This window comes from Phocoena phocoena, chromosome 11 (assembly GCF_963924675.1).
Source record: "Phocoena phocoena chromosome 11, mPhoPho1.1, whole genome shotgun sequence".
Classification (NCBI taxonomy): Eukaryota; Metazoa; Chordata; class Mammalia; order Artiodactyla; family Phocoenidae; genus Phocoena; species Phocoena phocoena.
This window is the reverse complement of record NC_089229.1, coordinates 87,131,157-87,148,434: the sequence shown is the minus strand read 5'-3', so window position 1 is coordinate 87,148,434 and position 17,278 is coordinate 87,131,157. Positions and strand designations below refer to the sequence as shown.

The 17,278-nt window shown below is 40.6% G+C and overlaps 1 protein-coding gene across 23 annotated transcripts in view; it reads left to right on the top strand.

The window, feature by feature from the left end:
* The window catches only part of PLEKHA5 (pleckstrin homology domain containing A5), a 259,317-nt gene extending 242,243 nt beyond the window's left edge, over nucleotides 1–17,074 (top strand). For 21 of the 23 annotated variants that reach the window (XM_065886869.1, XM_065886868.1, XM_065886870.1 and 18 more), the window contains 6 exons: nucleotides 4,955–5,073; nucleotides 8,669–8,878; nucleotides 9,759–9,899; nucleotides 10,428–10,552; nucleotides 13,403–13,548; nucleotides 14,907–15,001. In XM_065886869.1, the coding sequence (XP_065742941.1) occupies nucleotides 4,955–5,073; nucleotides 8,669–8,878; nucleotides 9,759–9,899; nucleotides 10,428–10,552; nucleotides 13,403–13,548; nucleotides 14,907–15,001 (836 nt within the window). Of the gene's footprint in view, nucleotides 1–4,954; nucleotides 5,074–8,668; nucleotides 8,879–9,758; nucleotides 9,900–10,427; nucleotides 10,553–13,402; nucleotides 13,549–14,906; nucleotides 15,002–17,039 lie in introns of those variants that run through there. The other 2 variants (XM_065886867.1, XM_065886852.1) reach the window with 1 other exon arrangement.
* Nucleotides 17,075–17,278: the final 204 nt, after the last annotated feature.

The following is a 17,278-nucleotide window of genomic DNA, read 5'->3' as shown; positions in this document are numbered from 1 at the left end:
CTTGATCATTATGTAGTGTCCTTCTTTGTCCCTTTTAATAGTCCTTATTTTAAAGTCTATTTTGTCTGATATGAGAATTGCTACTCCAGCTTTCTTTTGGTTTCCATTTGCATGAAATATCTTTTTCCATCCCCTTACTTTCAGTCTGTATGTGTCTCTAGTTCTGAAGTGGGTCTCTTGTAGACAGCATATATAAGGGTCTTGTTTTTGTATCCATTCAGCCAATCTGTGTCTTTTGGTGGGAGCATTTAGTCCATTTACATTTAAGGTAATTATCGATATGTATGTTCCTATTTCCATTTTATATATTGTTTTGGGTTCGCTACTATAGGTCATTTCCTTCTCTTGTGTTTCGTGTCTAGAGAAGTTCCTTTAGCATTTGTTGTAAAGCTGGTTTGGTGGTGCTGAACTCTCTCAGCTTTTGCTTGTCTGTAAAGGTTTTAATTTCTCCATCAAATGTGAATGAGATCCTTGCTGGGTAGAGTAGTCTTGGTTGCAGGCTATTCTCCTTCATCACTTTCAGTATGTCCTGCCACTCCCTTCTGGCTTGTAGGGTTTCTGCTGAGAGATCAGCTGTTAACCTTATGGGGATTCCCTTGTGTGTTATTTGTTGTTTTTCCCTTGCTGCTTTTAATATGCTTTCTTTGTATTTAATTTTTGACAGTTTGATTAATATGTGTCTTGGCGTGTTTCTCCTTGTATTTATCCTGTATGGGACCCTCTGTGCTTCCTGGACTTGATTAACTATTTCCTTTCCCATATTAGGGAAGTTTTCAACTATAATCTCTTCAAACATTTTCTCAGTCCCTTTCTTTCTTTCTTCTTCTTCTGGAACCCCTATAATTCGAATGTTGGTGCGTTTCATGTTGTCCCAGAGGTCTCTGAGACTGTCCTCAGTTCTTTTCATTCTTTTTTCTTTATTCTGCTCTGCAGTAGTTATTTCCACTACTTTATCTTCCAGGTCACTTATCCGTTCTTCTGCCTCAGTTATTCTGCTATTGATCCTATCTAGAGTGATTTTAATTTCATTTATTGCATTGTTCATCGTTGCTTGTTTCATCTTTAGTTCTTGTAGGTCCTTGTTAACTGTTTCTTGCATTTTGTCCATTCTACTTCCAAGATTTCGGATCATCCTTACTATCATTATTCTGAATTCTTTTTCAGGTAGATTGCCTATTTCCTCTTCATTTGTTAGGTCTGGTGGGTTTTTATCTTGCTCCTTCATCTGCTGTGTGTTTTTCTGTCTTCTCATTTTGCTTATCTTACTGTGTTTGGGGTCTCCTTTTTGCAGGCTGCAAAAGGAGTTCCCGTTGTTTTTGATGTCTGTCTCCAGTGGCTAAGGTTGTTTCAGTGGGTTGTGTAGGCTTCCTGGTGGAGGGGACTAGTGCCTGTGTTGTGCTGGATGAGGCTGGATCTTGTCTCTCTAGTGGGCAGGTTCACGTCTGGTGGTGTGTTTTGGGGTGTCTGTGGCCTTATTATGATTTTAGGCAGCCTCTCTGCTAATGGGTGGGGTTGTGTTCCTGTTTTGCTAGTTGTTTGGCATAGGTTGTCCAGCACTGTGGCTTGCTGGTCGTTGAGTGAAGCTGGGTGCTGGTGTTAAGATGGAGGTCTCTGGGAGATTTCCACCGTTTAATATTATGTGGAGCTGGGAGGTCTCTTGTTGACCAGTGTCCTGAAGTTGGCTCTCCTACCTCAGAGGCAGAGCCCTGACTCCTGGCTGGAGCACCAAGAGCCTTTCATCCACACAGCTCAGAATAAAAGGGAGAAAAAGTAGGGAGAATTCGTAGAAGTATGAGTAAAGAAAGAAGGAAAGGAGGAAAGGAAGGAAGGAAGAAAGAAGCAAAGAAGGAAAGAAAGGAGGGAGGGAGGGAGGGAGGAAGGAAGGAAGGAGGGAAAGAAGGAAAAAAGACAGAAAGAAAGATGATACAGTAAAAATAAAATAAAGTATAATATAGTTATTGAATTAAAAAATATTTAGAAAAAAAAAAAAAAAGGGACGGATAGAACCTTAGGACAAATGTTGGAAGCAAAGCTATACAGAGAAAATCTTACACAGATGCATACACATACACCTTCACAAAAAGAGGTAAAGGGGGAAACATCATAAATCCTGCTCCCTGAGACCACCTCCTCAATTTGGGGTGATTCGTTGTCTAAAGGAGGGAAGGAAGGAAGGAAAGAACGAAGTTAAAGTATAATAAAGTTATTACAATTAAACTTAATTATTAAGAAAAAGAATTTTTAAAAAAAAGAGTCATGGACGGATAGAGCCCTAGGACAAATGGTGGAAGCAAGAGTATACAGACAGGATCTCACACAGAAGCATACACGTACACATTCACAAAAAGAGGAAAAGGGAAAAAAAATCATAGATCTCGCTCCTAAATTCCACCTCTTCAATTTGGGATCATTCCTTGTCTATTCAGGTATTCCACAGATGCAGGGTATATCAAGTTGATTGTGGAGCTTTAATCCGCTGCTTCTGTGGCTGCTGGGAGAGATTTCCCTTTCTCTTCTTTGTTCTCACAGCTCACAGGAGCTCAGCTTTGGATTTGGCCCTGCCTCTGCGTGTAGGTCGCTGGAGGGCGTCTGTTTCTTCGCTCAGACAGGACGGGGTTAAAGGAGCCGCTGATTCGGGGCCTCCGGCTCACTCAGGCCGGGGGTTGGGGGATGGGGGAAGGAGGGGCACTGCGTGCGGGGTGGGCCTGCGGCTGCAGAGGCAGCGTGACGTTGCGGCAGAGGCCGGCGTGACGTTGCACCAGCCTGAGGCCCGCCGTGCGTTGTCCCGGGGAAGTTGTCCCTGGATCCCGGGAACCTGGCAGTGGCGGGCTGCACAGGCTCCGCGGAAGAGGGGTGTGGAGAGTGACCTGTGCTCGCACACAGACCCCCTGGTGGCGGCAGCAGCAGCCCCAGCGTCTCCCGCCCGTCTCTGGGGTCCGCGGTTTTAGCCGCGGCTCGCGCCCGTCTCTGGGGCTCGCGCTTCCCGCCGCGGCTCGCGCCTGTCTCGGGGGCTCGCGCCCTCAGCCGCGGCTCGCGCCCGTCTCTGGGGTTCGCGCTTTTAGCCGCGGCTCGCGCCCGTCTCTGGAGTTCCTTTAAGCAGCGCTCTTAAACCCCTCTCCTCGCGCACCAGGAAACAAAGAGGGAAGAAAAAGTCTCTTGCCTCTTCGGCTGGTGCCGGCTTTTCCCCGAACTCCCTCCCGGCTAGTCGTGGTGCACTAACCCCTTCAGGCTATGTTCAAGCCGCCAACCCCAGTCCTCTCCCTGAGCTCCGTCCAAAACCAAAACCCGAGCCTCAGCTCGCAGCCCCGCCCGCCCCGGCGGGTGAGCAGACAAGCCTCTCGGGCTGGTGAGTGCCGGTCGCCACCGATCCTCTGTGCAGGAATCTCCCCGCTTTGCCCTCCGCACCCGTCGCTGTGCACTACTCCGCGGTCCCGAAACTCCCCCCTCTGCCTCCCGCAGTCTCCGCCCGCGGAGGGGCTTCCTAGTGTGTGGAAACTTTTCCTCCTTCACAGCTCCCTCCCACTGGTGCAGGTGCCGTCCTTATTCTTTTGTCTCTGTTTTTTCTTTTGCCCTACCCAGTTACGTGGGGAGTTTCTTGCCTTTTGGGAGGTCTGAGGTCTTCTGCCAGCCTTCAGTAGGAGTTCTGTAGGAGTTGTTCCCCGTGTGGATGTATTTCTGGTGTATCCGTGGGGAGGAAGGCGATCTCCGCGTCTTACTCTTCCGCCATCTTCAAGGTCCCCCTAGTTAATGTAACTTTAATGAGCCCAGAGAGAATGATTTTTTTTTTCAGCAAACTATTGAGATTTGAATCATTTCTTATTTTACTTGTGTCCTCAGTGGACAATAGTGTATATATTCTGCTTACACAAGATGACTGTGGTACAGATGAATACATTTTATGTGAACTGATCATTAGCTTTTATTGTTGTGTTAATGATTTTGTGTGTGTGTATTGTTTGTTTTCTAATTATAAAAGTAGTGTGTGTTCATTTTAGAAATTTTTCAAAAACGCAAAAGTAAAAGTAGCTTCAATTACCCGTAGTCAACTATTGTTAACATTGTTAGTGGATTCTTTATTGAGGTGGTGCAGTGTGATTGAAAGAGACCAAATGGGAATTAAGGACATTTAGGTAAATCACTTAACCCTTCTGGCCATAACTTTCCTCATCTCTGTGAGAGGATTAGATTAAGGTACTTTTAACCTCTGAAAATATTGTAAATACTTCATGAAGAAGCAGAGCAACAAGGGAAAACGGGCCAAAGCAGAAGGTCTAGCCATGCTGCTGCTAAGCTATATGTACTTGAGGAAGTCAGTTAACCCAGATTCTGCACTTCATTTACCTTCTTTTTTTACAGGGCTGTTGTGAAGATATATGATCCACTGCGTATCATTAAATTTTATAATTTTTTTAATGTCATCTGTTATCATCAGTAGAACTTTATTTCTAAAGCTAACCCAAAATTTGTCTGGTTAGTATCATTGCTGGCTTATTAGGTAAAACAAGTAACAAAAGGTTATTACATTTCCCTGTCTCTTCTCAAACGATACATTTATTTGCCTTCTGATTTTAAAAGCCTCAGAGAAAGTCGTTGTTGGCTTAAGTCAGCGGAGCTCCATTAGTTACCTCCTGATTTTATAAATGCTTTATTGTTATCCAGACAGTTTTTAATTCCCCATCTCCTACAGTATGCTATGCCTCTTCAAAAATAATATTTTTCTTCCTCATCAACATGTAGGGGCACATTTTCATTCTCCAAGTCACTTAGACTTCATGGTAGGAAATATACAAATTTCATGTGGTAAGAACAAAAATCAGACCCATCTAAATACCAGGATAGTTTCTGAAAAACAAAAATCGTACACTATTTAAAAGCCTCAGAAATTGAATACGTCCAAATAAAGCCATGTCATGTGAAGATGTTTTGTAGAACTTAATGCTGTTTTTATTTTTAGGTTCCCACTTTCCTGTTGGAGTAGTCCCTCCAAGAACAAAATCACCAACACCCGAATCTTCGACGATAGCCTCATATGTAACTTTAAGGAAAACTAAGAAGATGATGGATTCAAGAACGGTATTTAATTATACATTAATTTACAGAAGGATTCTCAACCTATTTATTGCCACCTTGTATATGTTTTAATTTTTAGAGGTTTCTTTCAAAACTTTTTTTGGGGGGCCACACCACACGGCTTATGGGATCCTTCCCCGACCGGGGATGGAACCTGTGCCTGTGCCCCCTGCAGTGGAAGTGTGGGGTCCTAACCACTAGACCTCCAGGGAATTCCAATCAGAATTGTTTTTTACATACTCTTAAGAAAAATTTAGTAATCTTAATTTTTTAAATTACATTCAGGGAATGAGCAGCTCAGAGGACAGGCCTAATCTAGGTTTTCTTTGCTCAGACTCCACATTTGGTCTTTGGGGCACAATTTGTGGAATCTGTTCTCAGATAGCTGCCCTATGTTACCTCTCCTGACACCTCTAAAAATTTCCTTAGGAGAGTGATAGACATGTGCTGTGGTCACCCAAGCTAGTGGACTTCCAAGCCAGCCTGAGTTTGCAGGGCCTTTCCGCTGCAGTAGACTTGGAGTTTGCCAATCCTCTGGTTACAATGAGCAATGTGAATTTAGAATGAGAAGCAGATCCTGTACTTCACACTTTCATCAGAGATCCATTTAATTCAGGCTGGCTTTTAACCAGTCTAATCTTGGTCTTCTTGGGAAGATTCTCAAAGGACTTAACTCCCTTTCCCCAAGTACTCTCTAGAAATTTGGGCTGCAAAAGAAATTTTACTTTTTAATCTTTATAAATTCTATTTATTTGGTGTGAGATAACTTAAAACTATAAGAAAAGACTGAAAGGTACAACAAATGATAAGATTTATGATTATTCTTAAAAGATATTAAAGTATGGTACAAAGTATATGCCAGAAATTCTGACAGATTTATATATATAAGAAATATAATGGTCCTGTAATACTGCTGTTCATAGAGTTAGGCATTTTTTAGTTTGAAAGGGTGTTTTCTTTGGAAATTATAATGTGAAATAAGGCAACAGAAAAAAAACCTTTAAAAATGCATGTTGAGATCAAACAGAAAGATATTAGTGGATTTATATTATTCTGTAACTATCTTTTTTTTTAAAGAACTATCTTTTTTTTTTTTTTTTTTTTTTTTTTTTTTTGCGGTATGCGGGCCTCTCACTGTTGTGGCCTCTCCCTTTGCAGAGTGCAGGCTCCAGACGCGCAGGCTCAGCGGCCATGGCTCACGGGCCTAGCTGCTCCGCGGCATGTGGGATCTTCCCGGACCAGGGCACGAACCCGTGTCCCCTGCATTGGCAGGTGGACTCTCAACCACTGCGCCACCAGGGAAGCCCTAAAATAACTATCTTAAATACTACAAGAAAGACTTCTACATAACCAATACTGGGGGGAAAGTATAGACGACTAGTTACCTAATATTGTACCGGAAAGTCCTTTATAAGCAATACAGATACCAGAAGAAAATACTTGCAGTATAACAGACAAGTTTCATAATATTTGAGGAATTAATATAAATCAGTTATTTTTAGGGTTTTTTTAAAATGGAAACTATGTAACAGTAATTCACAAAAATATGAAAATTGCTCAACACTGATAATCATTTTTAAAGTGCTAACTAAAACCCCAGTGAGATACTCTTCTCCAGTTATACTGGCAAAAAGATCTAAAAATTAATAATATCTGGCATTTTAAAAGAATAAATAGATTTGTACAGTATGATAACTTGGAAAAGGAAGTTTCAGTGAGACAACACTTTTGCACAAACAGAAAAACCAGGAAGAATACATGTTTGTTGTTACTAAAAACAAAAGGAGGGCTTCCCTGGTGGTGCAGTGGTTGAGAGTCCTCCTGCCGATGCAGGGGACACGGGTTCGTGCCCCGGTCCGGGAAGATCCCACATGCCGTGGAGCGGCTAGGCCCGTGAGCCATGGCCGCTGAGCCTGCGCATCCGGAGCCTGTGCTCCGCAACGGGAGAGGCCACAACAGTGAGAGGCCCACATACCACAAAAAAATAAATAAATAAATAAAAGGAAAGAGTGCTAAAGTAGCCAACTTCCCAATCAGTATCTAGAATTTACCTTTATTTTAAAAAAAATTTTCACAAAAGCAAATGCTTTGTTTCACAAATGAGAAGCATCATTTCTGCACTCTAAGGCTTTTCATTTTCATTTTTTTTTTTTTTTTTTTTTTTTTTTGTGGTACACGGGCCTCTCACTGTCGTGGCCTCTCCCGTTGCGGAGCACAGGCTCCGGACACGCAGGCTCAGTGGCCACGGCTCACGGGCCCAGCCGCTCCGCGGCATGTGGGATCTTCCCGGACCGGGGCACGAACCCGTGTCCCCTGCATCGGCAGGCGGACTCTCAACCACTGCGCCACCAGGGAAGCCCTCATTTTCATTTTCCTTTCAGTTTCTACGTGAGCTCTTCAAGATATTCTATACAATAGAAAACAGTTCTAGATCTGTAGCTACTGCCCTGCAGACACATTTTAGATTGCAGTGGAGAGAAGAGGACCTTGGCCGTTATCCTGACATACTGCTTAGTCACGGAAATACTTACCTCTGCCCTGGGTTCTTTCCAAAACACCAGCAACTCCACCAATGTCTCAGTCAGTTCCCAGCAGTTCAGTCCAGAGGACACAAAGAAACCTATGCATTCTATTCTGTAGATCTTAGAATATGTTTAATCTCTAAAATTTCTATTATATAAAATAAGCTAAAATTTCCTTATGACAGTTATTGATATACTTATTTTGGATCTCATACCAATATTGTTTTATATCTTTAGTAGGAAAGTGAGAAGTAAGAACTGGTTGTTTAATGTGACTAATATTTTTAAACCCTTCAGTAAACCATAAAAATGAGCCATGTAGGGCTTCCCTGGTGGCGCAGTGGTCGAGAGTCCGCCTGCCGATGCAGGGGACACGGGTTTGTGCCCCAGTCTGGGAAGATCCCACATGCCACGGAGCGGCTAGGCCCGTGAGCCATGGCCACTGAGCCTGTGTGTCCGGAGCCTGTGCTCCGCAATGGGAGAGGCCACAACAGTGAGAGGCCCGCGTACCACAAAAAAGAAAAAAAAAGAGCCATGTAAATGTATATATGTATATAAAATATAACCTTCTGATTTATAGAAAATAGATTCTTCCATAGTTTTTCATGAACTAAGGATGTTTTCTCTACCAGTCTTTTCACAGTAAAAAATGTGTGACTTGAAACATTACATTTTTAGTATAATAAAAGAAATTGCTGATCTTTAGAAGCTATGCCCCCTGTTTTCTCCTAGTTTGAGTTTTATACAATTTCCTATCTCAGGGCCGTGGGGTAGGGTCACTCCAGAGCTGCCATACTTTTTTGTATTTTGTTTTTAAAAACAAGCAAATCCCTCCTTAAGTTCCTCTTCTCTCCCCTCCCCCTACCTCTTCTCTCTCTCTTTCCATCGCTGATCCTGCATCAGTGCACGCATAAAGTAATCTGCCGTTCTGGTGTTATCTAAACGACATCCAAAACCTCCACTTTAGATTTTGCAAACAAAGTAAATGCATTGCAGGACATTTTTTATTCTAACATACTTTTCAGAAATTATCCTGTCTTCAGATATTTATCTGTTTGTTTACTTTCAATTTAAAGGAAAGACCAAGAAGTGCAGTGGAACAGCTCTGTTTGGCTGAAAGCACTCGACCTAGGATGACTGTGGAAGAGCAAATGGAAAGAATCAGGAGGCATCAACAAGCATGCTTAAGGGAAAAGAAAAAAGGATTAAACATTATTGGTGCTTTAGACCAGTCACCCTTACCAAGTCCTTCTAATTTAAGGGATAATCCATTCCGGGTTACCCAGGTATATCAATTGCTTTTACTCATTCTTGTGGGTAAATCTAATATCACTTGAATCTTAGAAACGTAGAGTTACATGGTTGATGGGCTTTTAAATGTCAGCAACATGGATATTTATATTATTCAACTCTTATAATATGCCAGGACAGCTTAGTAAAATGGAAATAGCCCTGGGTTCAGAAAACCAGAGCTAAATTACTTGTTGGATACCCTCCTATACATTGTGGACTTAATCTCTACTGTAAATCAAATAAAGATACAACCTGTCCTATCTACTTCATGGAGATAGTAAGAAGATAAAAGTGCTTTCAACAAATGTAAAATGCCATGCAGGTTAGCAGGATGGTCCCCAGTTCCCCTCCCAATGAAATGTGTATTACTCTGTGTACTAATTTAGCATGACTTAAATTGTAGCGAGAGGGTTTCTAAAGAAAAGTTCTACTATTCATTACATTTTAACTTCAGTCTTATATAGAGACACCATTCTGTTTCTTATTACTTATTTGTTTGTTTGTTACCCTGATTCATAAATCAGAGCAGACTAAGGAACCTTTCCAGTGGCTTCAGTCTGGTCTATCCCTGTTAGTAGACATGGACCAGCTGAAAGTGATTCCCTGTCATCATAGAAATCCTCTTTCTGTCTTGTCTAATGGAGAGCAGGCATTGCTAATGGTGGTTCAACCAATTAACAGTTGAATAACTGCACATTCTACACATTACAAAATAGATGAGTAATATATATGATTCCTCTGTTGTTTTTCATAAGGAAACCTCCTTGCAAGTGAAGAACCAACTTTAAAAAACAAAAAATTAATAGGTACTATCTAAAAACTGTGCATGACCGTATAGTATGAATCTAAAAATGCTGTCTATCTGTTGAACAGACTCGAAGGAGGGATGATAGCCTTAAGGAACTGGATGCCGTCATTAGAGAAAATGACGTGAAGCCAAACCATGAAACTCCTGCCGCAGAAACTGTTCGACTAAAAGAAGCTGAACCTCAAAATACAGATTTCAGCGAAGAGGTAGAGAGATTATTTTAGGACAGATGTTACAAAGGGGTGGATTTTTGAAGATAAGATCAAGTGAGAAGGTTGAAAATAGTTACGTGTCATTCTGTCACAGGGGCTATATAGATCTTAGTGAAATGATAGGCTTTGTATAATTTGATTGATGTATTCAGCCACAACAAAAACTGGGTTAATTGAAAACTTAAAACATGATCAATCAAGGCTGGAATAAATTATCATTAACCCAATTAAAGAATCTTATATCCCAAAGCGGCTAGCTAATGGCAATGTACCTTTTATCCTAGTAGCAAAGGACATTAATTTTTTTTAGTGTTTTTTTTTAATTTTTGAATTTAATTTTATTTATTTTTTATAGGACATTAGTATTTTTAATGCACTTGAATATAAATTTATATTTCAGTAAATATTTGATAGGGTATGGGTTTTTTAATAAACTTTAATTAGGAATCATTTTAGATAATTCAATAATATATTAAATGTGGTAAAAATGATTTGAAAAAGAGAATTTTTCTTCTTCTATAGTTTAAAAAAACTGAAAATGCTTTTTCCGAAACACTTTTCACACCTGAGCCAAACGGAGTAAATTCTGAGGAAGTGGTGGATAAAGAAGAAAACAAAGAAAAGATGCCCAAGGATGTTCCATACAGGTAATAATTAGGAAAAACAAACAAAGGAATCATTCACAAAGTTGTATACCTGCTTAAAAATGGTAAACTTCAGAGTCAGAGGTCTTGGATTCCAGTCCCAGAATATCTCTTACGAGCTGTAGGATCTTGAACAAGTTACACAACTGTCATGGTTCCTCACTTGTAAAAATGAGGATAATAATCGTATCCATCTCACAAGTGTATTATAGGGATTAAATAAGAAAATATGTGTATAGCACTTAGCAGTGTGCTAAACGCCTAGCAAGTGATCAATAAATACCTTTTTTAAAAAAATGCCAGAGGCACACAAGCTACAGCAAAGTAAGCACCTCAGCGTTGCCTGTATAATGACAGACATTGATCAGATATCTAAGATGTCTGATAAGCATTCCAAACATTATAGTGATTTGCCATTTATTTTTTAACTGTATTTCTTAGCTAGCATTTTTAAATGCATATCCTCAGTCTCACCATCCATAAAAAAAATTCCTAGTGCTGGAAAAGAGGAATGCTGTGATCTCATGTTATTAGGAATGCCTTTTATCTCTTCAATGAATAGCAAGAGGGAACTTGAAAAATATTTGGCGATAGCTGATAAGAAAAAGATCTCTGCTGAACTTTTGTTAATAGACATAGATTAAAACACATCCAGTATATTACAAATCTATGAATTCATAATGATAACAACAACAACAAAAAATAATTTGTTGGCCCCTTCAGAAGATGCTAGGGAATCGACTTATTGTTCCAAAACCTGGTACATAAAGAGAAAGAAGTAAACATTTATCTTACCTTTCCCAAACAAACTGCAACCAGAGAGTTTATGAGGGAACTCTTCTTTATTAGAAAAATTTCACTCAATAAAGAATGAGAGGGCTTCCCTGGTGGCGCAGTGCTTAAGAATCTGCCTGCCAATGCAGGGGACACGGGTTCAAGCCCTGGTCCGGGAAGATCCCACATGCCGCGGAGCAACTAAGCCCGTGTGCCACCACTACTGAGCCTGTGCTCTAGAGCCCGCAAGCCACTACTACTGAGCCCGCGTGCCACAGCTAGTGAAGCTGGCGTGCCTAGAGCCCGTGCTCCACAACAAGAGAAGCCTGCGCACCGCAGCAAAGAGTAGCCCCACTCGCCGCAACTAGAGAAAGCCTGTGCACAGCAACGAAGACCCAATGCAGCCGAAGATAAATAAATAAATATTTTTTTAAATTTATTTAAAAAAAATAAAAGAATGAGAGGCTTTGGGACTTCCCTGGTGGTCCAGTGGGTAAGAATCCACCTTCCAATGCAGGGGACATGGGTTCGATCCCTGGTGGAGGAACTAAGATCCCACATGCCATGGGGAAACTAAGCCTGCGTGCTGCAACTACGGAGCCCACATGCTCTGGCGCCCGCACACCACAACTAGAAAGCCCACGCACCACAACTGCTGAGCCTGTGCGCTCTGGAGCCCCCATGTGCCACAACTAGAGAGCCCAGACACTGCAATTAAGACCCAACGCAGCCAAAATTTAACCAATTAATTTAAAAAAAAAAAAGAATGAGAGACTTAGAATATCACTGCTTTGCTAAAACCCTATTAAAATAATGGATGAACAATATTCCTCAGTGCTGCTAAAGCTGTTAGCTAGAAAAATATTTTGTTTTGTTTTTTTTTAAAGATTTTTTTTATGTGAACCATTTTTAAAGTCTTTATTGAATTTACTACAATATTCTGTTTTATGTTTTGGTTTTTTGGCCACGAGGCATGTGGGCTCTTAGCTCCCCGACCAGGGATCAAACCCACACCCATTGTATTGAAAGGTGAGGTCTTAACCACAGGACTGCTAGGGAAGTCCCCTGATCATTTTTAACATCAGGAAAAGAGACAGACTATTAATGCAGTAGTGCAAGACACCCACCTAATAGAGTATTACTTACCTCCTTTCCCCCAAAACCTAAGTCTGATCAAGCCTAAGAATCGTATCAGTTTATAAAAAATATGAAGGATACAGTCATCAAAATCCAGAAATGTAGTAAATTATTGGACAGATAAACCAGGTTCTTTCCTAAATAAATGACAAAGAATAAGACAGGTGTGTGTGGTGGTATATTTTAAAGTAGACTTTAAGGGACTTCTCAGGCAAATACAGTGTATGGACTTTGTTGTGTGGATCCTCATTCAAACAGATAACTCTAAGATGATATTATGAGGCAATCAGGATCATTTGAGCATTGACTGGATATTTGATGGTATTTACAGACTGAATGATATGTCTGGAATCTGCTTTAAAATAATTTGGGGAGGACTTCCCTGGTGGCGCAGTGGTTAAGAATCCACCTGCCAGTGCAGGGGACAAGGGTTCAAGCCCTGATCCGGGAAGATCCCACATGCCGCAGAGCAGCTAAGCCCGTGTGCCACAACTGTTGAGCCTGTGTTCTAGAGCCCGCGAGCACAACTACTGAACCCGTATGCCACAACTACTGAAGCCCGCGCACCTAGAACCCATGTACTGCAACAAGAGAAGCCACCGCCATGAGAAGCTCACGCACCACACCGAAGAGTAGCCCCTGCTCGCAGCAACTAGAGAAAATCCGTGTGCAGCAACGAAGAACCAATGCAACCAAGAATTAATTAATTAATTAATTTTAAAAAAATAATCATCATTTGGGGAGTAGGGGGCTGAGGGTTTAGAGTGAAACAAGATTGGCAAAGTGTGGTCAAGAATGCCAACAAAATGTTAGCAATCGTTAAGTACAGATGGTGACATCTTTTCTGTATAGTTAAGATTTTTCATAACACTAAGTTGGAAGAAAAAAAATTAATTGCATTCTAAAATAACGAACTTTAAAACTTCCATCTATTTTCATTAGCCCTCAAGATGAGTCACAGATCCCAAATCATAAACCAGAAGGCCACCCTGAAGAAAATACAAAGGACAATATTCATGAGCAGGAAGAAACTGTTATTTCTTATGAACTAACTCCTGAGGCTTCTAGAGGAAGTCAGACAATGGCAGGTAGGTATTACATGTTTCCTAATTTTCTTACTGGTGCTTCCTCTGAACCTCTGAATTTATTTGCCATGTGGAGACTCTAGCAAGGGAGCCACGCAGGGACATCAACTGCAGACCAAGCGGCCTTTGCCTTTCCACACTTGCACCGTCAGGAGGGCTGCAGTTGCAGCAGAGCACAGGGCCAGCCCTGCGTGAGCAGCTAGATCTGCCCTCTCTCCTGTCTTGGGCGTCACTTCCTTCTCTTTGTTTTGTTTTATTTGTTTTTTTAATCTGAACCTTTACACATACCTTAAACTTTTTTCTAAGAAGAAGATCTTTTAGTACTTTTCTCTGACGCTGGATTCTCAGAGTATTCATAAGCCTACCCCTTTGGGAACTGTGGAAGACTGAATATCTACACTAGTAGAATGGATTTACTTACTTAGCTCCTACTATAATCCACATCTGGGTTTTTCTTTGATAGTGGAAGATCACGATCCATAGCATGTTAAGAAAAAATAAAATTTTCTGTACTATTCTTTTATACTTTCTGGATTCTTCACACATCTTTTTTCTTTATGACTTTTGCCAAGGGATGGGGGTAGGGGAATCATCCCACTAGTGTAATGTATCAGTTTTGCGTCTCATAGTCCATAAACAAAAAGCTATCCCTAGTAATTCTTTCTCCTCCCCCCACCCAACCCCGCCTCCAATCATTTTGCAGAAGGGTAAGTCCAATGAAATTAATTATGCAGGACTGTTCTTAAGAGCATTTTCTGTATCTAATATACATATAACATGGAAATTTATATCATCAGCCATGTTCCTTTGTAACCAGTATGAAGCGCTTTTTCCTTTGCCTCTTATCACTCACAAGGCAATGTGTACAGGAATTCTCACTTTCTTTAAAAATTGTCATTGATCACATTCGGTTATTATGATGCCAAGTCTGTGTTAAAGGTTGTGTGGGTGTATTAAAACCACAACATTTATACCATCTGCAGTATTTCGCTTCATGCAACTAGAAAAGCTTTTAAAAATGAGACCCAACAGGGGTGAGTCACTGATATACACCTGAAAATTAACCTTGAAGCCCCCCAAAAAAAATTTTTTTTAATTTTTTCCCAGTTTCATTGAGATATAATTGGCATATAACATTATATAAGTTTAAGATGTACATGGAAAAAGAATTTTTAACCAGTCTTCAAGAGACATTTCATACTGAGTAATCAGTTGCCAGAATAACAAAAAACAGAGCCGAAATGCAGCTAAGAATTCCTTCCCGGCACACGTTCTGTGTTGGGCATCGCAGCGTCAGGATTTCCTTCTCCGAAGGTGTCGCCAGGATTTTGATCTCGTCACGTTTTCTCGGTGTGTTTTAGTGCAAAGCCTGTCCCCGTCTCCCGAGTCCTCGGCATCACCCGTTCCGTCCACTCAGCCGCAGCTCACAGAAGGCTCACACTTCATGTGTGTGTAGTCTCAGAACAAGTACGTCGTTTCCTTTCATTTTCGTGCTTTACTGTTAGAGCTTTCAGCCTGACTTTTGTTGATTTGGTGAATAAAAACTGTGATGAATTCCGGCCTGTGCATTAGGGGTAGTTAGCAGAGCAAGTGTTTGAACCATGGGCAGTAACTCAAAATTTCCAACATCAGCCCTTCAATGATTTGCTACATAACAACATTTTCTCTGTCTCTTCTTTCATCATCCATAAAAACAGCTAAACTTGGAGGGGAGGTTTTGCAGTGTTTTGCAGCTGTGCTCCCACTTAACAGTTTCTTTCCACAGTTGGGTCTGAGAATTCTGTTCAAGTCGTTACATTTTGATACAGAAATGTTTTTTACATTCAGCGTGACCTATCTACCACACTGGGAGTTTGCTAATTATTTTTTAAGGATAAAGAAAAGTTTATGGTACAGCCAACTAGATATGGAATGTAAAATCTTTAAGAGCCATCGAAATTATTTCTAAATAATAATTTTTTTTAAGTCAGGGAGGTAACTTTTTTTTTTTTAGGTAGGGAGGTAGCTTTTAAAAAAGCCACAGGTGGGGGGCAGGGAGACGGGGCCTTTCTCAACCAGTGTTCCTTAGACCACACTTTTAGAACCACAAATAATTTCCTAAGGTGTCTTACTTTTAAACTTTATCAACAATGGCTAAATTTTACCTCAATTTTGTACTTACATACTTTTTTTATTTTTCAGAAAAGCTGTGAGGTATGGAGTGAACATTTTATGCCTTTTTCTGCACTTTTTTTCTCAGTATCTACCAGATCTTCTAATGTTTGGTGCCTTCGGATTATCACCAATTTCTGTTAAACAGTTATAAGCTGAGAAAACACCTACAGACATTATGAGCACGGCTACAAACATGTTCTTTGATTTTTAGGTACTCAAATGAGTACAAATACCAACTTAGACTAAGTTTTTCATCCAGTAGTGGTCATTTTCTAGCATCTACGTCCATTCACACCTTTTTGTAGCAGCTATAATCTGTGTCCCTTTATTTCAGCCAGAGGATTTATGGTTAACTGTCTTGTCATTTCTGTAACTTTTATTTGAGATCACGTCTGTCTGGAGCCTAAAAGAGGCTTTGTTTGTTGTCACTTGGTATCCCTTTAGGACTTGTTGTATTTGTTGTAGTCTTAACCTGTGTCTTGCCTCTGTCACTCATATATTTAAACTTTTAGCTTAATACATTCAGAAGTGGCAGTTGCCACTAGTGACAGAATAACACCAAACAGGGATAATAAACATTATGCTCATTTTATTCCTCCTGTGCAAAGAATTGATTGGTGGCCTCTGTCTGTCTTAGTGGTAAAATGTACTTTGAGAGCCACTCCCATTATCTCTTGGTTCAATAAACAGGTTACAACTCATTGTACTCAGACCATTCTGATAACAAGAATGTTCACAGTTAAAACTGGAGTACATTTCCAGGTTCCTTAAGTTGTTATTATTCGCTTTTGTTTTGTTTTACTTTCATTCCAAGAGCCAGGAGTATTACGTACCAGAGTTAGGTACAGTGATTGCCGGATATTTTCTAGCTTTGTGGTGTGCAGTCACCACCACCAACCAGTGGCATTCAGACTTGCATTATTTTATAATCCATCTTCTCATTGTGCATGTGTCACCTTTCTGAACTAGTGGTTTTGGCAAGACTCAGGAAAGTTTTACAAATGACGCCGCTATGTAGGCAGCTTAATACAGTATTACGTATTTCAGTAAAGTTGCGCGAACCTCTGCTCATTTTGTCACTCTTTTGGATTCAGCCACAAGTTTGGGTCCTTTTTTTCATCTGAATTGCTGTGCACATACTGCATTATGTTTCTTTGCTTTGTGAATTAAGCTTATGGAAATGAAGAGAAGATGTCCTTCAGTTGTATTATGTTTTGGGATTTTCATGGCCATGCTTGTCAGTTCTATTGCTAGAGAATGTGGCCCTTAGTTACTTCAGGAAATGGTCATTAATTAACTTTGCAGGTGTCAAAGTAATTTTACTTCTTTGTATTTTTCAGCTATACTGACTTCTGTTGAAACCATTCAAAGCTGAGGACATGGACCTTTGGCAATGTGGGAAGATATTGTACAGTATATTTTAAATCTATGAAATTCATAGTTCTGATGCTTTTGGCCACAGAGCATCATTTTATCACTTCTGGAAAATGTTTATTCCAAAACAGCTTTAATGGCCCATATGTACACTCAAGGTTATGTAATGTAATCTCAAGGTTATTATTCTGACACCAGCTTGCTG